The sequence below is a fragment of the Channa argus genome, chromosome 12 (genome assembly GCF_033026475.1).
Source record: "Channa argus isolate prfri chromosome 12, Channa argus male v1.0, whole genome shotgun sequence".
Lineage (NCBI taxonomy): Eukaryota > Metazoa > Chordata > Actinopteri > Anabantiformes > Channidae > Channa > Channa argus.
This window is the reverse complement of record NC_090208.1, coordinates 22,922,423-22,943,297: the sequence shown is the minus strand read 5'-3', so window position 1 is coordinate 22,943,297 and position 20,875 is coordinate 22,922,423. Positions and strand designations below refer to the sequence as shown.

At 37.5% G+C, this 20,875-nt stretch overlaps 3 protein-coding genes and 1 pseudogene across 3 annotated transcripts; all 4 read right to left on the bottom strand.

The window, feature by feature from the left end:
• Positions 1–1,006: 1,006 nt before the first annotated feature.
• LOC137137163 (uncharacterized) lies at positions 1,007–1,898 on the bottom strand (annotated as a pseudogene).
• Positions 1,899–7,605: 5,707 nt separating this feature from the next.
• Positions 7,606–9,088, bottom strand: LOC137137162 (uncharacterized). Its single transcript, XM_067523098.1, has 5 exons — positions 9,030–9,088; positions 8,157–8,864; positions 7,959–8,075; positions 7,828–7,871; positions 7,606–7,722 (listed from the first exon to the last, which is right to left on the bottom strand). Exons 1-5 carry the CDS (start codon positions 9,082–9,084, stop codon positions 7,606–7,608), a joined length of 1,041 nt encoding a protein of 346 aa, XP_067379199.1. The 5' UTR covers positions 9,085–9,088.
• A 2,952-nt stretch (positions 9,089–12,040) lies between these two features.
• Positions 12,041–13,673, bottom strand: LOC137137161 (uncharacterized). Its single transcript, XM_067523096.1, has 5 exons — positions 13,591–13,673; positions 12,718–13,425; positions 12,493–12,621; positions 12,243–12,286; positions 12,041–12,142 (listed from the first exon to the last, which is right to left on the bottom strand). Exons 1-5 carry the CDS (start codon positions 13,643–13,645, stop codon positions 12,041–12,043), a joined length of 1,038 nt encoding a protein of 345 aa, XP_067379197.1. The 5' UTR covers positions 13,646–13,673.
• A 2,050-nt stretch (positions 13,674–15,723) lies between these two features.
• Positions 15,724–20,543, bottom strand: LOC137137160 (uncharacterized). Its single transcript, XM_067523095.1, has 5 exons — positions 20,394–20,543; positions 17,609–17,915; positions 16,658–16,786; positions 16,388–16,431; positions 15,724–16,287 (listed from the first exon to the last, which is right to left on the bottom strand). The coding sequence occupies exons 1-5, from the start codon at positions 20,541–20,543 to the stop codon at positions 16,168–16,170; spliced, it is 750 nt and encodes a 249-aa protein (XP_067379196.1). The 3' UTR covers positions 15,724–16,167.
• Between the last annotated feature and the right edge of the window lie 332 nt (positions 20,544–20,875).

Here is a 20,875-nt window from a genome sequence, read left to right as displayed (position 1 = left end):
TTTCTGAAAAAACAAAGAAACAAAACATTTAACCAGAAGTGCTGCTTGGAATTTCTTAAGTGCTGGCAGTCAGGTCTTTAAACTTGGAGATATGTGGAATAGTGTCATTCATAAAACCATCAATGAAGCCCACGTCTAGATTGGTTTATTCATAGGTACTAAAAAATCGCCTTAAAACGTCAAAGAACGTAGAGAGACCTGAATGTGAAATTACTTGTGAAGAGATTGTATCTTTACACATTCATTGTATCTCAAGATCTTCTAAATCTACTTCACACCTCCAAATAAATTTGAAGTAATGTTCATGTAACTCACACAGTACAAATTTAACATGTTCTAAAACTTTACACTGGAGTAAAAACATTCACTCCTGCTGTCCCTGTGTCTTCTTGGTCTGCTGGGTGTGTTAACTTGTTAAAGCAGCATAATGGAGGTTGTCTGCATCTTTCCCCTGATAACAAATATGTAAAAGGTCACAATAGTGAGCCTGATAGAAATTAAAACAGCAAAAATGTGATTATTTGAAGAGGACAGTGACATATATATACTGTAGACTGCATGTCTAATGCAATATACCAAAGGACAATGAACATTTGTTTCAAGCTTACAGTTATATTTCATTAAAAAAAAACAAAAAAACTCCTGACTTACTTAAAAAGAACATAATATGTCCAGTTCTACTGCTTCACACTGTAGTAAACACATTTACTCCAGGTTGGTGCTTTCTGTTTTTTTGATCCACTCAAAGCAACACAATAGTGGTGGCCACCCTGGTAGAAATCATTGTGTCATGATAACAATCTTGACAGATATTACGCCTTATATTTGCGCAGTTCTTAAAGGTAAACAATTATTTATAATCAGTTATTACTCACCTCAGCATTTACTGTGCATGAAGCAGCACAGCTCGGATCAGGCTCTGGTTGCAAAACACAGAAAATGTTGTTTAAATAAAAGGACATTTTTACTGAATACAAACTGTCCAATATAGTAAAGAGTCAGTCAGTCAGTTACTTATGCATTTGCAGCAGTTCTTTCCGTTCATCCTGCACACTGAGAGAGCCAGTAAAACGCTCATCATGGTGGTGAATGCTGAAGCTCCATACCAGAAATAAATCATGTCAAATTCTGCAAACGACCAAAGAAACAGTTTTAACTTTTGTTTTTCTGGAGCCGATTAGAGTAACATCCACTTTTCAAATGTGACAAGTTTTGTTAGAAAGTTACTTACGCTCAATGTCAAGCTTGGTTCCATTTCCAAACAGTATGTGTCCACATGACGCAATGGCGCAGTAGTAGGTCCCAATATAAGAATGAGTCAGATTCTTCATTAGCAAGTTGTAAAAGCAGGTTTGTGTTTGTGTCTCAGCTTTCCTCTGACACTGATCATTCCTGCCTCCATTCATATAAATAATTCCTAGATGAGATTCTTCTTCTTTAAACCAGTAAACACTGTGTTCTTCATCACAGGTCCCAGTGTAGATTGTACAGTGTAGAGTCACAGAGCCTCCGGGCTGGATGGTCTGAGACGCTGACTGATGGACCAAAGGTTAGATGTCCAAATCTAAACCGGTCACACTGACGACAGTGGTTTCTACTATTTCTAATGTGTATCAGTAACAACTTATGCAGTAATAAGTAGCTGAGTCAGAAGCGTGTAATCCTGAGATCGTCAAGTGATTTTTACCATTATCAGTGTTGAGTGTGAAGCGTGGGTTGTTCTTGAAATCATTGTAAAAACTTCCATTTTTATCATACATGTAGAAGGTAGAGATTGGCCTTGGTTTCTGTCCCAATGTTTCTTTATACCAGTAAAGTCTTGAAGGAACATCACCTTTATGGAAACAGTGCAACGTCAAGGAGTCTCCAGTTTTAGCTGAAATAAAACCACTCTCTTGTTGAGCTGGTGAGAATGATTTCAAAGCGGTTGTCTGAGCTGAAACCAGATACAAAGTAATGTAGATTGCATTTACTGTGTTGTTTTGGCAGTACTTTAACAGACTAACTAAATAATTTTGTATGTGGAGTATTAATATATAAAAAAAGATTAACAAAACAAAGATTAACAAAAGAAAGAAAGTTTTTTAATAATAAAAGCCCAACTCACCTGTTTTGCCCAAGAGCAAACATGTCAGACAGAACACAAACGCTGAAGCTGCCATTGTGGTAAATTTGCTTTGTGAAGTGAACAAGACATCCATCCACTCTTTAGAGACAAGGCTGTGTTTCATTGGCCGACATGAAGCGACTTGGTGTCCTACTTACAAAATATCACATGTACACTTTCAACAGTAGTGCCCAATTTTTTTGTTTTGTTTTTTGACTCTGACGATAAGTAATATTTGAGATACACATATTAGAGATAAACTAATTATATTCTTGTCAGTAGGTATTAAGACTCAGGGAATAATACCCTGTCATTATCAAGTGAAATAGATAAAGCAAAAGAGTCACGAGTATTATAGTTTTTTTTTGTGTGTGTAAGCTTAAAAACTTAGCTCCAGATACTTTTGACCCTTAAATAGGAGCATTTGTAGTGTAGGAAGAAGACTGTTTGTAGGACAGTTAAGCATTGTTTGGATTGTTGACAGAAGGGTGAGGCAATTTAGCTGTGCTCGAAATGAACAGAGGTGCATTTTTGCATTATTTGTCTGGAATAACTAACCTAAGTGCTTTGTGCAGAGATGGCATTAATGTAGAAGCATTAAGTTAGGTTGCTGATTATGGTGGACTCTACAAACTGGGATGTTTTTAGGTCTGGAATTAACACTTTGGATGAGTACACGGACACTGGGACACCCTACATCAACTTCTGTGAGGACAGTGTCATTCCATCACACACCAGGGTGAGTTATAACAATGACAAACCCTGGTTCACAGCTAAACTCAGACATCTGAGGTCAGAGAAAGAGGCCACATTTAGAAATTAAGAAAAGACAAATACAGAGAGGCTAAGAACAGACTCAGCAAGGAGGTGAGCAGAGCTAAGCCAGCGCATGGTGAGAGAATGGAACAGCAATTCTCAGCCAAGGACTCTGTGTCTGTCTGAAAGGGCTGAAAGCAATTACTAGCTACAAGCTTAAAGCCCCCCACTCTGTGAAAGACCGGCGCCTGAATGAGTTTATTTGAATTAATTTGATCCGATCAAAGCCATCTAAGCAAACTGAGACCATCAGCAGCGCTGAAATGAGTTCACGTGGAAAAAGAAGCTTCTGAAAGTGGGGCAGGCCACATTTTACCCAGAAGTGCAGCACAGTGAACCTTATAAGCCTGGTATTTTCTGGAAAAAAAAAAAAAAAAAAAAAACTATAAAAAAAAACATTTAACCATTTAACATTCTTTGCTTGGTATTTCTTAAGTGCTGTCAATCAGGTCTTTAAACTTGGACATATATGGAATAGTGTCATTCGTAAAACCATCAATGAAACCCACCTCTAGATTGGTGAAGACAATTTCAGAGGAGTCGTCTGAGCTGACTACAATTGAGAAATAAGGCAATTGTACATATAAACTTTTGCAAACATTTTCATGAAAAGTGACTTTATTCTCTCATTTTTGGCAGGTAAAAAGTGGAGCGATAAAAACAAAACTCACCTATTTTCCACAAAAACACACGTCATGTCTGCAGATGTCATTTTGATCAAATAACTGCGATGAATAAAGGAATATCAATACTTTGTTCTCTCTTCAAATATAAGACTGCATTTAGGAACCTAATTAGGAAACATGGATACATGATCAGTGCCGTTACAGTTGTTTTCTCCTCGTTGCAGTTTTTCTTGCCCACTATGGGTTTTAATCTGATTAGAATCTATTAGCTACAAGAAATACCTCCACATATTGTGGATGTTTAATGACTTCAGGTACATCTTTGTGAAACACTGTGGTAAATCTCCTGTTATCTGCTGCATTAATAAAGATATAGTCTAAAGCCATGCAACCAGCTCTTTGAGGCTGTAACTACGCATAGTAACTGTAACTAAATGCTAATCATAGTGTAATGACAGTGATAATGCAGATAATTCACAAGAACATTTACCATGTTTGATGTAATCTGATGTATTAATAGGCCAATGTAAGCATCCAATGTAAAGAATACTGTAAAATGAATACTTTATAATTCATAATTTTGTAGAATTCTAGGGCTAGTACATCAGGGAAGGGAGGGCCTCTAACTTTCAGTAACATTTCTACAACTAAATACCAGTACTTATGTAGTAAGTAGTTGTGGGCCTGATAAATGCTTTGTGTCCTACTTTTAGCTGCCACTAAATGTGCTGAGGGTGTGTAAATGTGTATCCTCTGCTAAAACCCGCAATGGAGACAGCACTCATCAAGTCATTCTGCAGCCATGCTAGCAGCTCTTTCATGCTTTACTGAGGAACAGAGTTGTGGTTTCACTGTGCTCTACTGCGAACTGACATTAACGAGCACTATCTCACCTTCAATCTACTGTGGGGGCACCTTAGAGCTTAAGTGCCTTAGAAGGCACTTAATCGAGATTGATCTACTGTGGGGAAGTGTTTTATGTTTGCTCTGCAGCAAGGACATCTCAGGGCATATGATATTTCCTTTTTTCTAGTAGGAAGACATTATAGAGCAGTGGTTCCCAATCCTGGTCCTCAGGGACACTTTGCCCTTCTTGTTTTCCAAATATCCCAACCCATTAACCTATCTACTGCTAAAAACCTGGGTTAGGTGTGATACATCGATCAGAAACTGAAAAATGTCAATTTGTTTTCCATAACCCCAACCTAATCTAACCCTGACCACAGTAAATGTCCAAAAGAGATCTGAAGCCTGTTCTGTTAAACTGAGGGACTTTGACATGGCTGTTGGAGGGCTAAAGTTCATATTCTCAATTTTAGACGTGACAAGTCAGGTGATATACTATTTCCAAGTCCAAGAATGCTTTTGTTAGAAACAACTTTTCAGGAAGTTGGTAAGGGTCAGCTTGTCATCTTATCAGCAGATTTTGTTATATACTTTAGATACAAGTCTCATAGATTACTAAATTCACATGACATTCTGAATGAATGTCATGTTGTATTGGTAGTTGTATTGTAAGTTTGTCCTTCAGGACAAACTTCACTTCACTTCCTCCCACTTTTAAAGGTTAGGTTCACCAAAGTTATAAACAAATAAAATCTGAAGATTGAAGATTTTCATATTTCCCTTCATTGTTTATCGTCATTTTGAATCACAAATGAAAATGAATGGAATTTAGTTTGTTTAGCAGCATTGCTGTAGAGTTTGTCATTTTTTACAAGTCAGAACACAGCGTCTGCTTTCTTCTGAAGAAATGTTCCTCGTAAAAAGTATAAACAGCTTTGCTTTGTGAAAAATCAACTCAACCATATGTACCTTCAACTGCACTGGATGATAACATGATATTGTAGTATTAATTCACTTTGCAAATACCTTCCTATATATGTATCATCATGGTTGGATCTCTCAAGGACAGTCAGAGACTGACAGTCAGAACCACTTCAGTGTCACTACAGTATTAAGTTTCATTAACTCTAGTGTAAGTGCAATAAAGAACTTTTGTATTTGCTTGCAATTATCCCTCATTCATCTGTATTGTGCCTTGTTTTTCAGAAACTGTAATTCTGCTTTGAGTCCTCTAATTCTTGTTTTGCACACTCAATTGAGTCTTAATTAGATGTTTGCCTTTCTACAAGGGTTCTCAAATCTCTGCAATGAACTAAAGTCCTGTTGTTGTTGTGGTTACCTTCTGACCAAAGATCTTCTTGTCCATTTACTTAGTTTGGCCTAATGGGCAACTCTACTAGTGGTTTTATACTCACACAATTTGGACTGCCACAGCAACAGGACTGAATACTTGAGTAATTGCGAGATTTACTATTTTTCAGATTTCTTTCATAGTGGTGTATTGAATAGTGTTGTCAACTTACAGCTACAGGGTCTCTAGTTCGAATCCTAGCTAGCTGCAGCCTTTCGGTGTGGAGTTTGCATGTTCTTTACTTGGGTAGTGCAGAGGTTTCCTCTGGGTAGTCCAGTTTTGTCCCACAGTCCAAAGACAAGCATGTTATTGACTTGGCAATTGGTGACTCTAAATTGCCCATAGGGGTGAATGTGTGGTTGTTTTTCTCTGTATGTAATGTCTCTCTGTGTTGGGCCTGTGACCTCCAAGGCTTGCAGGCGAGATAATTATGAATAATGTTCTATTTAAAATGGGATACTTGTGGTTTTGCTGCAGTGAGGGTGAAGTTGAATAGCCTAACCCCTGTCAACAATGATGATTAGACAGGATATGCTGTTGGAGAGAATGCAACAATTTCCCCTTGCGCAAGCTAAGGCAAAGTTGGAGAGGAAAAACTCCCTTTAATGGAAGAAACCTGAATTTGTAGTGGTCATCTTTTTTTTTTTTTGTGCAAACATGTGCAGCCCAAGCCCTTTAAATTCTAATCAGGTTATATTACACAGCACTAAATTACAATTATGGCTTTTACAGCCTGTAAACAGTGACACCTTCATTCCCTACACCCTTCCCATATGCTACAAATGAATTTTGGGATGAAAATCAGTAAGGGGGGGTCATTTCAGGGGGGTTGTTGTAGGGTGGGGGAGTTGGGCTAAGCCCTGAATGTTTACAACATCTAGCTCTGCACCTAAACTGTCAGTTGATGTCCAAAAAATGTTTTTCATTCTAATATTAATTAACATATGAGCATAAAGAATGTGAATGCTTTCCAAAGCTACTGTATATGGAATAGTGTCACTTATGAAATGTCAATGAATCTAAGTTGAAGTATCAATTGAATCACAAAGTTTTTATTTACATAATTTTTTACATAATTTATTTTTTTTAGTTATTTATATTATAAACTGACCTTTAAGGTTTCTTAGTTAAAAAAAAACTTTTTTAATTGTTAGACTTGAATTATAAAAGCAAATGCAGCAGAGTTCTACTAAACCTCACTACATACACATATCATGGACATGACAAAGAAAATATTTAAAGCCTTAAATTGCCATGACTGTTTTGTTCATGATGTGTGTATGTAAACAGAAATTTGCAAATGTAAACGTAAGCACATTTTAGCTTTTGACTGCTCGATCCGATGAAGATAAAAGTTACATTTAAATGATGATCTATATCTTAATCTAAAATGTTCAAGCAGATTCTAAGAAATAAAACACGCTAATGTCCCTTATGAAATGTCAATGAATCCAAGTTTAAATATCAATTGAATCGCAAAGCTTTTTACATAATTTATTTATAGATATATACAGAAACTGACATTTAAGTTTTACTGCGTCAGAAGGTTTCTTAGTTGAAAAAACGTTTTTTTTTTAATTGTTAGAAATGAATTATAAAAGCAAATGCAGCGGAGTTCTACTAAGCCTCACTACATACACATATCGTGGACATGACAAAGAAATTATTTAAAGCCTTAAATTGCCATGAACGATTTGTTCACGATGAGTGTATGTAAACATAAGTTTGCAAATATAAGCTTAAGCAGATTTTAGCTTTTGACCACTCGATACGATAAGATAAAACTTACATTTAAATGATGATCTAAATATTAAACTAAAATGTTCAAGCATATTCTAAGAAATAAAACATGCTAATGTTTATTGCTTTACACTGGAGTACACACAATCATCACTGGCATTGTTTCTCAGTGTTCTTGATCTGTTGGGCAGATTAAAATTTAAAGCGGCATAGTGGAGGTTGTCTGCATCTCGGCCCTGAAAACAAAATACGTAAAAGATTACAATATTAGTTCAGACAAAAAACAATAGCCCCCTAAAGAATACATGTTTTTATAGTTTAATTAGAAAGATGAAATTTACCTCCGTGTCTGTTGTGCAGGGACGTGAAAATCTAGCTTGATGCTCTAGTTTTGAAACACATGAAAGACTTAATTCAAAAGTCATGTTGAGTTGACATGAGCAGATGCAAACAGTACAAGTTAGTACAATACCTATAGACTGTTTGTTGTTTCTCTTGTTCATCTTGTGCAGTAAGTACGCCAGTGAAACTGCCAGTATTGTGGTAAATGCCAGAGCTCCACACAAAAAATAAATTAAGACACTCTGATCTGCAGAAAATAAGACAACAGTGCTTTCAGCTGATGCCTTTTCATCTTTGATTAAGGAGTTTTCAGATGAGCTAAACTTACCCTTGAATCCCAACTGGGTCCCTTTTCCAAACAGGATGTGTCCACAAGCAACAACAGCACAGAAGTAGGTTTCAGCGTGAGACTGATTCAGGGTCTTCATTGGCAAGTTGTAGACACATGTGTGTGTTCGTGTCTCGGGTTTCCTCTCACACTGATCATTCCTGTCTCCATGGGTATAAATGAGTCCTGGATGAGATTCTTGTGATTCTTTGAACCAGTAAACACTGTGTTCTCCATCACACGTCCCAGTGTGAACTGTACAGGTCAGAGTCACAGAGACTCCTGGCTGGATGATCTCAGATACTGAGTCATGGACCAAAACTGGGATATACAATCCCGTACCCTTTACGCTGACAGTTATGCTCTCCAAAAACTCAAACTTATATGGTTCACTCCGTGCACAGTAGTATGTAGCTGAGTCTGTAATCTGTATTTCTAAAATCTTCAGGTGGTTTTTACTATTACCTGTTTCCAGTGTGAAACGTGGATTGTTCCTAAATTCATCGTAAAAAGTGCCACTTGTGTGATGAACAAAGAAGGTAGAGATAAGCCTTGGTTTCTGTCCCAGTGTTTGTTTATACCAGAAAAGCCTCGCTGTAATGTTAATGTTATAAGAGCAGTGTAAAGTCAACTTTTCCCCTGCATTAACTGACACAAAGCCACTCTCTTGATCAACAGATGACGACAATTTCAGAGAAGTCGTCTGGACTGAGGAAACATGAAACAAAGCAAAAGCAGATTCAGTTTAATAGCTTAGTCTAATCTTTATGAAAAATCAAACATTTTATTATATTGTTGAGAAGTAACACTGCTGCCGTAAAAACACTTAAACTAGAACACTAGAAAGAGAAATCTGGAGACATAAAAACTCACCTATTTTCCACCAAAACAAACTTGTCAGATAGAAGACAAACTTTGCAGATGCCATCGTGATCAAGTAGCTGCAATAAGTGAAAGAATATCGATACCTTCTCTTCTCTTTACAAACATGGCTGCGATTTGATTGGCCGAATTGAAATGATGCTGTAACCAGTAAGAGAGCATGATCACATGATCATTGACACACTCAAGTTTATTTTCCACTTGTTCCCTACCTATTTGTATCATAATCTAGTGCCCAATAGCCACTGCAAAAAAGTTTTTGGATGTTTATGTGGCTTAAGGTCATTCTGTCAGAGTGCAAACACTTTTACACTCTTTTAAACCCACATTCTATGATGAATGCTGGCAGTCTATAGCCAAGCTAGAGACTCTTTGATGCTTTACTTTTGCAAAGAGTTGCTTTGAACTTAATGTTTTGTATGCTGACAATGAAAAGGCAGATACTTCTCAAAATATCTTTACATCAGAATTATCAGAACATGAAAAGTTGTTAGTATGGTGTATCTGCACAACATGTTTAATACATTAGAATTCCTTTTCCACAGTGGAACTAAGGTACTCTAGAGTTGACTGGGATTTAAAATCTATCACACTACAAATATGGGGCAGCACAGTGGGGGAGTTGTTAGCATGTTCTCCCTGTGCTTGCATAGGTTTTCTCCCACCGCCCAAAGACATGAATTTAAGTTCATTGGTGACTCCAATTTGCCCATTTTTGTGAATGTGAAAAGTTATTTCTTTGTATGTCTCTCTGTGTTGGCCCTGAGACTGACTGGTGACCTGTCCAGGGCGTACCACACCTAGAGCCCTAGACAGCTGGGATACGCTCTAGCCATCCATGACCCTGAAACGTATAATCCGGTCATGGATAATAGATGGATCACTAATGTACATAAACACAACTTGTTACTGTTAGTATAAATATTTTAGGAAGGACCCAAGTAAGGAGATGGCAAGAGGAGGTATGAAGAAAAGGGTATTTATTTATAAAGAAACAGGAGGGTTTGACACAACTAAAACTCCCTCCACAGGAGGAGGGTAAAGAACTTACAGAACTAAAGGTAACAAAACAACAAACTAAACACATACAGGGTAAACGACAGACTATGACAGCTATTCAAACAACGGGGTGCACACATACAAGGCTGACACAAGGTAGGATTCACCCAGGGGCCAGACTAGACCATAACTAATTCTAATATACAAGTAGAAGATAACTTAACAGGGACTAATGAACTAAACAGAAATAGACAGACAAGAATAAAACATAAACTAAACTAGAGGCAGTGGGAAATTAACAGGGGTAACTAATACAGGCAACAGGGGAGTTTAAACTAATGCAGAATTTTAGGATCACATCAATCCAAGACTGATGACAGTGATTTCAAAAAATCCTGAGTCTAAGTGATAAGCAGGACCAAAAACATCAGCAAGGACAACAGTCCTATTCCAAGAATAAACTTTAACCAACACCAGTACTTTTCAATGCTGTATAATTAAATACGATAGAATTTTAAAAAGTCAATACAGTTTACTGTAGTGAGATGCACACAAATTGATACACACTTCAACCTCACAGTGCAGTTCTAGTTGTAGTCCAGGGAGTTTCCAAAAGTAAAATGGGAGGTGGAGCCTTTAGCCATTAAGCTATTTTCTTGTGAAACCAGCTTTTAATTCACACTCTCTGTACCTTTTTTATTTAAGAGTATTGAGTTTTATTTACTTCATATTTCTATACTACTGGATGTAAAGAGCTTTGAGATAATTTTGTTGTTAACTGGCAGCATTAAAATAGTTGAGTTAAGTAGATTTATTTTTCTTATGTCATTTACTATTAAAAGTAGTACACTGAATAATTGTGCTAGAACATTTGGCATGTTGAAGGTAAACTGAATCAGTGTGTGTGCAGTTGGATGAACACACTGCTAAACACAAATTTGAAATGCTGCAGTACATTGAGTAAAAAGGTGTTTCGTAAATTATTTTCAGGCTCATTTCATAACATGTTTGTTATGTAATGCACATTACATAGATTATGTTATAGAGTAAACATGATCCAGATGGTGCAGAAATGACAGAACAGTGATCGAGGTGGCAGAATGAAAGGTGTGAATGTGTGTCTGTCTGTCTCACTACATAACTGTCATCTCCATAGTCTTGAATACATTGTCCTATTTTCTTAGTGCTTACTTTCTGCAATATCTGTGCATGGTAAAAGGGATGTCATAAATGGTAGGGAGAAATCAAGGTAAAGAAAACAGTGGGTCGTGTGTCGATAGCATAGGATAAAATATTAATTTGATAAAATTGAGGGAAAGCTGGTTTTTATTGTTACAAAAGATCAGTGCTACCTACCTTTTTTTGACAAGATGTAAGTTCTTATCTTCTGAACCCAAGTCAGCTGAACCCCACTCCCTATGTTCTGCCCAAATACATACATACAACACTTTTTGCATTTCTGCTGAACCTGGAGAAGGAAGGTTTAATCCAGAAAAACTTCACAGAGACTCCAGAGACAACATTTTTATTAACATTAACCAAGGCAATGATCATTTCCTCAACCTAAAACAAGGTTCTTTCATCGGCAAAAACTAATCACTCATAGGCCAGATGCAAACCAAAGCCCAGTCTCTGTAGACTTGCTACGCTAGTTATCCACCCAAACCACCTCTTAACACTCTGTTGCTGTTAATAAATGTAGCGCTAATAATGAATATAACACTCTTTGGATAAAAGCACTATATAAGTGGCCCTTTAACTCTCTATGTGTTAGCGAAAAACGTGATGCCTCAGAATACACTATATTACATTTTAAGGGACAATACAGGATTCAATACAGGATATTGTTCTGATTATTTACTGCTAAACAACAGGCATATATATATATATATATATATATATATATATATAGATAGATAGATAGATAGATAGATAGATATAGATTACATCCAAAATACAACATCTTTCTCAAAGTAGAAACATAATTAGTCTATTTTTACATCTTACGCACATTCTCTTTCAGTGTTACTCTCCTGTCTTCTCGATCTGTTTGGTAGATTGACTCTTAAAGCAGCATATTGGAGGTTGTCTGAGTCTTGATTAACCTGGTAACAACATGTGTAGAAGTGAAGGTTATCAGTACTCACAAAACACCACCAACATCAAAATTAAACAAGCAAAATATGTTATAAGCATAATAGTTACCTCAGTATTTGTTGTTGGGGGACCTGAGAATCTTAATTGAGACTCTGGTTGTGAAACACAGACAAACAAAGTCTTATTTTATTAAAAAGTTAGAAAAGTCATGAAGAAGGCTTCTAAAGCAGTAGGGTAACCCAGGCCTGTTTAAATGTGATGGTGAAGCTGATTTATGGTGCAATTGCTTAGAGAAGAATGAAAGGGATGGGGTCCAGAGAATAGGTAGTAGGATGGCTTGAGTTGTTGTACCACTCACCTGAACGTTGACAGTTGTTTCTTTTGATTATTTTGAACAATGTGAAAGTCAGTAACACAGCCAGGATGCTGGTAAATGTCAAAGCTCCACTCAAAAAATACACAACAGAGGTGTAAGATTTCACCTCATCTGTAGAGAGACATCAGACACAGAAGTTCATTTTTATATCTGGGAATGTATCACCAATTGTTCTAAAGAGACAACTTCTGCCAGAAAGATACTTACACTTAATGTCCACATTGGTCCCATTTCCAAGCAGTATTTTTCCACATGAGGCAACAGCACAGTAGTAGGTTCCAGCATGAGAACGAGTCAAGTTCTTCATTTGTAAGTTGTAGACACACGTATGTGTTTGTGTGTCAGGTTTCCTCTCACACTGATTGTTCCTGTCATCATTGGTGTAAACGATTCCTGGATGAGATTCTCCAGATTCTTTGAACCAATAAACACTGTGTTCTTCATCACAGGTCCCAGTGTGAACTGTACAAGTCAGAGTCACAGAGCCTCCTGGCTGGATGATCTCAGATACTGAGTCATGGACCAAAACTGGGATATTCAATCCTGTACCCTTTACACTGACAGTTATGCTCTCCAAAAACTCAAACTTATATGGTTCACTCCGTGCACAGTAGTATATAGCTGAGTCTGTAATCTGTATTTCTAAAATCTTCAGGTGGTTTTTACTATTACCTGTTTCCAGTGTGAAACGTGGATTGTTCTTAAATTCATCGTAAAAAGTGCCACTTGTGTGATGAACAAAGAAGGTAGAGATAAGCCTTGGTTTCTGTCCCAGTGTTTGTTTATACCAGAAAAGCCTCGCTGTAATGGTAATGTTATAAGAGCAGTGTAAAGTCAACTTTTCCCCTGCATTAACTGACACAAAGCCACTCTCTTGATCAACAGATGACGACAATTTCAGAGAAGTCGTCTGGACTGAGGAAACATGAGACAAAGCAAAAGCAGATTCAGTTTAACAGCTTAGTCTAATCTTTATGAAAAATCAAACATTTTATTATATTGTTGAGAAGTAACACTGCTGCCGTAAAAACACTTAAACTAGAACACTAGAAAGAGAAATCTGGAGACATAAAAACTCACCTATTTTCCACAAAGCCCAACTTGTCAGATAGAAGACAAACTTTGCAGATGCCATCGTGATCAAGTGGCTGCAATAAGTGAAAGAATATCGATACCTTCTCTTTACAAACATGGCTGCGTTTGATTGGCCGAATTGAAATGATGCTGTATAACCAGTAAAGGGAGCATGATCACATGTTCATTGACACACTCAAGTTTATTTTCCACTTGTTACCTACCTATTTGTATCATAGTCTAGTGGCCGGTAGCCAATGCAAAGACGTTTACAGTTTTTGGATGTTTATGTGGCTTAAGGTCATTCTGTCAGAGTGCAAACACTTTTACACGCCTTTAAACCCACATTCTGTGACGAATGCTGGCAGTCTGTAGCCATGCTAGAGACACTTTGATGCTTTACTTTTGCAAAGAGTTGCTTTGAACTTAAGGTTTTATATGCTGACAATGAAAAGGCAGATACTTCTCAAAATATCTTTACATCAGAATTATCAGAACATGAAAAGTTGTCAGTACGGTGTATCTGCACAACATATTTAAAACTGTTTGAAACCATTGTAGGGCTGCCACAAAACATTAGAATTTCCTTTCTACAGTGGAACAAAGGTACTCTAGGGTTGAGTGGGATTTAAAATCTATCACACTATAAATATGGGGCAGCACAGTGGGGGAGTTGTTAGCATGTTTTCCCTGTGCTTGCATAGGTTTTCTCCCACCGCCCAAAGACATGGATTTAAGTTCATTGGTGACTCCAATTTGCCCGTTTTTGTGAATGTGAAAGTTGTCTGTCTTTGTATGTCTCTCTGTGTTGGCCCTGAGATTGACTGGTGACCTGTCCAGGACGTACCACACCTAGAGCCCTAGACAGCTGGGATACGCTCTAGCCACCCATGACCCTGAACAGGATAATGTTGTTATGGATAATGGATGGATGGATGGATGGATCGCTAATGTACGTGAACACAGCTAAGTTTTTGGATCACGTCATCCAAGATTGACGACAGTCCAGTGATGTCAAAAAATCCTGAGTCTAAGTGATAACCAGGACCAAAAACCTCAGCCATGAAAACAGTCCCATTCCAAGACTAAACTTTAAGCCACACCAGTACTTTTCAATGCTGTATAATCAAATATAATAGAAGTTTAAAAAGTCTATACAGTTTACTGTAGTGAGATGCACACAAATTGATACACACGTCAACCTCACAGTGCAGTTCTAGTTGTAGTCCAGGGAGTTTCCAAAAGTAAAATGGGAGGTGGAGCCTTTAGCCATTAAGCTTCTTTCTTGTGAACCCAGCTTTTAATTCACACTCTCTGTACCTTTTTTATTTAAAAGTATTGAGTTTTATTTACTTCATATTTCTATACTACTGGATGTAAAGAGCTTTGAGATAATTTTGTTGTTAACTGGCAGCATTAAAATAGTTGAGTTAAGTAGATTTATTTTTCTTATGTCATTTACTATTAAAAGTAGTACACTGAATAATTGTGCTAGAACATTTGGCATGTTGAAGGTAAACTGAATCAGTGTGTGTGCAGTTGGATGAACACACTGCTAAACACAAATTTGAAATGCTGCAGTACATTGAGTAAAAAGGTGTTTCGTAAATTATTTTCAGGCTCATTTCATAACATGTTTGTTATGTAATGCACATTACATAGATTATGTTATAGAGTAAACATGATCCAGATGGTGCAGAAATGACAGAACAGTGATCGAGGTGGCAGAATGAAAGGTGTGAATGTGTGTCTGTCTGTCTCACTACATAACTGTCATCTCCATAGTCTTGAATACATTGTCCTATTTTCTTAGTGCTTACTTTCTGCAATATCTGTGCATGGTAAAAGGGATGTCATAAATGGTAGGGAGAAATCAAGGTAAAGAAAACAGTGGGTCGTGTGTCGATAGCATAGGATAAAATATTAATTTGATAAAATTGAGGGAAAGCTGGTTTTTATTGTTACAAAAGATCAGTGCTACCTACCTTTTTTTGACAAGATGTAAGTTCTTATCTTCTGAACCCAAGTCAGCTGAACCCCACTCCCAATGTTCTGCCCAAATACATACATACAACACTTTTTGCATTTCTGCTGAATCCGGAGAAGGAAGGTTTAATCCATAAAAACTTCACAGAGACTCCAGAGACAACATTTTTATTAACATTAACCAAGGCAATGATCATTTCCTCAACCTAAAACAAGGTTCTTTCATTGGCAAAAACTAATCACTCATAGGCCAGATGCAAACCAAAGCCCAGTTTCTGTAGACTTGCTACGCTAGTTATTCACCCAAACCACCTCTTAACACTCTGTTGCTGTTAATAAATGTAGCGCTATTATTGAATATAACACTCTTTGGATAAAAGCGCTATATAAGTGGCCCTTTAACTCTCTATGTGTTAGCGAAAAACGTGATGCCTCAGAATACACTATATTACATTTTAAGGGACAATACAGGATTCAATACAGGATATTGTTCTGATTATTTACTGATAAACACCAGGTGAATATATATATAGATAGATATAGATTACATACAAAATCCAACATTTTTCTTAAAGTAAAAACGTAATCAGTCTATATTTACATCTTTACGCTGGAGTACACACATTCACTTTCAGTGTTACTCTTCTGTCTTCTCAATCTGTTGGGTAGATTGACTCTTAAAGCAGCATATTGGAGGTTGTCTGAGTCTTGATTGACCTGGTACCAAAATGTGTAGAAGTGAAGGTTATCAGTACTCACTAAACACCACCAACATCAAAATTAAACAAGCAAAATATGTTATAAGCATAATAGTTACCTCAGTATTTGTTGTGTGGGGACGTGAGAATCTTATTTGAGACTCTGGTTGTGAAACACAGACAAACAAAGACTTCTTTTATTCAAAAGTTATAAAAGTCATGAAGAAGGCTTCTAAAGCAGTAGGGTAACCCAGGCCTGTTTAAATGTGATGGTGAAGCTGATTTGTGTAATGGCTGGAATATTGTGGATGCAATTGCTTAGAGAAGAGTGAAGGGGATGGGGTCCAGAGAATAGGTAGTAGGATGGCTTGAGTTGTTGTACCACTCACCTGTACATTGACAGTTGTTTCTTTTGATTATTTTGAACAATGTGAAAGTCAGTAACACAGCCAGGATGCTGGTAAATGTCAAAGCTCCATTAAAAAAATACACAACAGAGGTGTAAGATTTCACCTCATCTGTAGAGAGACAACAGACACAGAAGTTCATTTTTATCTCAGGGAATGTATCACCAATTGCAGATTTCCTTTCTACAACATCAGGAAGATCAGACCCTACATCACGGAATATACAACCCAACTCATTGTACAGACGCTGGTCACATCTCGTCTTGATTACTGCAATGCTTTGTTGATGGGGTGACCAGTATTCACAATCAAACCCCTGCAGATGATCCAAAACGCAGCAGCTTGCCTAATTTTTAATCAGCAAAAAAAGACCCATGTCACACCACTCTTTAGAGCTCTACACTGGCTTCCTGTAGCTGCTCGCATCAGGTTCAAAGCTCTGTCTCTTGCTCACAGTATTGTTAACTCGACAGCTCCCGCTTACCTCAACTCACTCATTCAAGTCTACAATCCTTCCCGCCCGCTGCGGCTTGCCAACGAACGACGTCTGGTGGTAGCACCGCACAGAAGACACCAAGCAAAACATTTTGGCGCAATGATCCCATGATGGTGGAACAAGCTACCAAACTCTGCACAGTCAGCTGACTCTCTCCCAATATTAAAAAAACTGCTGAAAACAGAACTCTTCCGCATCTTCCTATGCACTTAAATCTCTTTAAAAAAAAAAATCCTTTCTGCTCTTTCTCGCACTTGCATCTCGTGAACTATGAACACTTTTCTGATAGGACTTTGCTTTGATGTTTTCTCCTTGACTTGGATTTTTGCTGCCTTGTACCTCACTTGTAAGTCTCTTTGGATAAAAGCATCTGCTAAATGACTAAATGTAAATGTAAATTGTTCTAAAGAGACACATTTTGCTAGAAAGATACTTACACTCAATGTCCACATTGGTCCCATTTCCAAGCAGTATTTTTCCACATGAGGCAACAGCACAGTAGTAGGTTCCAGCATGAGAACGAGTCAAGTTTTTCATTTGTAAATTGTAGACACACATATGTGTTTGTGTGTCAGGTTTCCTCTCACACTGATTGTTCCTGTCATCATTGGTGTAAACGATTCCTGGATGAGATTCTCCAGATTCTTTGAACCAATAAACACTGTGTTCTTCATCACAGGTCCCAGTGTGAATTGTACAGTTCAGAGTCACAGATCCTCCAGGTTTGATGGTCTCAGATGCTGACTGATGAATCAAAGTTTGGATTTTCAAATCTGGACCCCTTACACTGATAGTAATCTCCTCGGCAAAAGTCAATATAAATGTGTATGTGTAGCTACCTGCACATAAGTACGTAGCTGAGTCTGAAATGTGCAAATTCAGAATTGTCAAGTGATTTGTACCATTTCCAGTTTCCAATGTGAAGCGGTTGTTGTTCTTGAATTCATCATAAAAAGTACTTCTTGTATCATACACATAGAAGCTAGAAATGAGCTTTGGTTTCTGTCCCAGAGTTTGCTTGTACCAAAAAAGCCATGCTGAATCATCAACTTCATAAGAACAGTGTAAAGTCAACTTGTCCCCTGCTTTAACTGATACAAAACCACTGTCTTGGCGAAAAGCTTTCAGCGAAGTTATCTGAGCTAAATGATGAGAGATAAAGCAAGTGTAGATTTAGACAGAATTGAGAGACAATACACACAGAATCTATATCTTCTATAGAGCATAAAAATACAACTCACCTCTTTTCCACAAGAACAAACAGAAAAAATACAGGACAAATTTAGTAGATATCATTGTGCTGAAATGGGTACGATGAATGAAGAAATGCTGATAGTTCTTCCACTCTTAACTGAAAAGAGTGTGTCTTTCTGATTGGGCAGCCTGAAGTGACACTGCATGATCTATATAGGAAGCATGGTCACATGTTACCTGCTATGATATATATAGTCTCAAGTTTGTATATTAAGAAGATTTATATGTGAACAATATATTAAGGATGTTGTTTCTTATAATTAAAATTCACTGAGAAATTAGGTAATTGCATATCAAATGAGAACAAAAGTGCATAGTACAAGTCGACCAAAGGTTAACATTCTGTATATGGAGTTGTTGCCAGATCTAACAGACAGTAAAACGTAGATTTTTGCAGATCATCCATCGTTAATATTATTTACCATTTATTTAATATTATGCAATTTTATGAATAAATCTTTTTGGACACGCTGCATTGTGCCGATGCAACCACTAGAAAAACAATTAAATACTTTATTTTAAACTAGCTATTTCGTCATGGCTTTGTATAAACAAGGCTATGTTTTAGCCGCAGATCTAACAGATAGTAAAATATTGATTTGAGTAGATTATCCATAACTAACATTATTTACCATAGTATCATGCAATTTCCTATATAAATACTTTTTTTCAGACAAGCTATTTCATCATTGCTTTGAGTCAACAAGGTTATATTTTAAATGCTCTAATTTGCAGTAACACTATTTTGTCATGATCAAAAGTAATTTCACTGTTACTCAAACAGTTATAGCTACAATATTCAAGAAACCGTATGAAATTATCTCACTTGTTTGTATTTAACTATGATTATATTTAATAGAAATATATTATTGTAGAGCCAGAGAGTTTTGATATTTAAGTCATTTAAGCTGCATCTGTATTAAACAACAAGCACTTTGGTTAAACCTACAATAACTGCTGCACTAGTAGATAGAATAGCTATGCTGTGCAGTGTTTGGAGCTAAATGACTCCTTTCAGGGGTCATCACAGCGAATCATGTGCCTCCATCAAACCCTGTCCTCTGCATCCTCTTCTCTCACACCTACTAACTTCATGTCCTCTCTCACTACATCCATAAATCTCCTCTTTGATCTTCCTCTAGACCTCCTGCCTGGCAGCTCCAACCTCAGCATCCTTCTACTGATATATTCACAGTTTCTCCTCTGAACATGTCCAAACCACCTTAATCTGGACTCTCTGACTTTATCTCCAAAACACCATCTTGAAAATCTTTTCTTTCATTCTTGTTGATACTCTTTTATCAAACAACACACTTGACACTTTTCTCCACCCGTTCCAAGCTGTCTGCACTCGCCTCTTCACCTCTTCTCCACACTCTCCATTGCTCTGAAGTACTTAAAGTCCTGCACCTTCTTCACCTCTGCTCCCTGTAACCTCACTAGCTTCATTCCTCTGTTTTCCAGAGCAGACCTCCACCTCTGTAGATTTTCTTCCACCTGCTCCCTGCTCTCTCTACAAATCACAATGTCATCAGCAAACATCATAGTCCACAGAGATTCCTGTCTATTCTTATCTGTCAGCCTCCTCTCTCTGCACCCTTTCATACACTTTCTCTAAATCTACGAAGACACAATGCAACTCCCTCTGACCTTCTCTGTACTTCTCCATCAGTATCCTCAAAGCAAATACTGCATCTGTTGTACTCTTTCTAGGCATGAAACCATGTTGCTCCTCACAAATGCTCACCTCTGCCCTTAGCTGAGGTTCAACTACTCTTTCCCACAACTTCATTGTTTGGCTCATCAGCTTTATTCCTCTGTAGTTGCCACAGCTCTGCACATCTCCCTTGTTCTTAAAAATGGACACCAGTACACTTCTCCTCCAGTCCTCTTACATCCTCTCACTCTCCAAGATCTTGTTAACAAACTAGTCAGAAACTCTACTGCCAACTATATACACTTCCATACCTCCACAGCATTGTCATCAGGACCAACTGCCTTTCCACTCTTGATCCTCTTCAACATCCTCCTCACTTCAATCTTACTAATCTTTGCTACTTCCTGCTCCAACCAGTCACCTCTCCTACTCTTTGATCCCTTTTTATTTTCCTCATTCATCAATTTCCATCCTTATCTTTAATCACACTAACCTGCTGCACATCCTTCCCATCTCTATCTCTTTGTCTGACCAACCTGTACAAATTCACCTCTCCCTCCTTAGTGTCCAACCTAACATAAAAGTCCTCATATGCTGTTTGTTTGGGCTTTGCCACCTCTACCTTCACCTTACGCTGCATCTCCCTGTACTCCTGTCTTCTCTCTTCAGTCCTCTCAGTGTCCCACTTCTTCTTAGCTAACCTTTTTCTCTGTATATGCTCCTGAACTTCCTCGTTCCACCAACAAGTCTCCTTGTCCGCTTTCCTCTTTCCAGATGACACACTTAGTACCCT

Excerpts from the sequence above, each read along its gene's own strand:
- LOC137137160 (XM_067523095.1), bottom strand. The coding sequence starts at position 20,543 with ATGAATGAGGAAAATAAAAAGGGATCAAAGAGTAGGAGAGGTGACTGG. Across the intron at positions 17,916-20,393 it reads CTGATGACAATGCTGTGGAG|TCAGCATCTGAGACCATCAA; the intron begins GTATGGAAGTGT and ends TTGATTCATCAG. Across the intron at positions 16,787-17,608 it reads GACCAATGTGGACATTGAGT|ATGAGGTGAAATCTTACACC; the intron begins GTAAGTATCTTT and ends GTCTCTCTACAG.
- LOC137137162 (XM_067523098.1), bottom strand. The coding sequence starts at position 9,084 with ATGGCATCTGCAAAGTTTGTCTTCTATCTGACAAGTTTGTTTTGGTGG. Across the intron at positions 8,865-9,029 it reads TTTGTTTTGGTGGAAAATAG|TCCAGACGACTTCTCTGAAA; the intron begins GTGAGTTTTTAT and ends ATGTTTCCTCAG. Across the intron at positions 7,723-7,827 it reads CCTGCACAACAGACACGGAG|GGCCGAGATGCAGACAACCT; the intron begins GTAAATTTCATC and ends TTTTGTTTTCAG.
- LOC137137161 (XM_067523096.1), bottom strand. The coding sequence starts at position 13,645 with ATGGCATCTGCAAAGTTTGTCTTCTATCTGACAAGTTGGGCTTTGTGG. Across the intron at positions 13,426-13,590 it reads TTGGGCTTTGTGGAAAATAG|TCCAGACGACTTCTCTGAAA; the intron begins GTGAGTTTTTAT and ends ATGTTTCCTCAG. Across the intron at positions 12,287-12,492 it reads AAACAACTGTCAACGTTCAG|AGTCTCAATTAAGATTCTCA; the intron begins GTGAGTGGTACA and ends TTTCACAACCAG.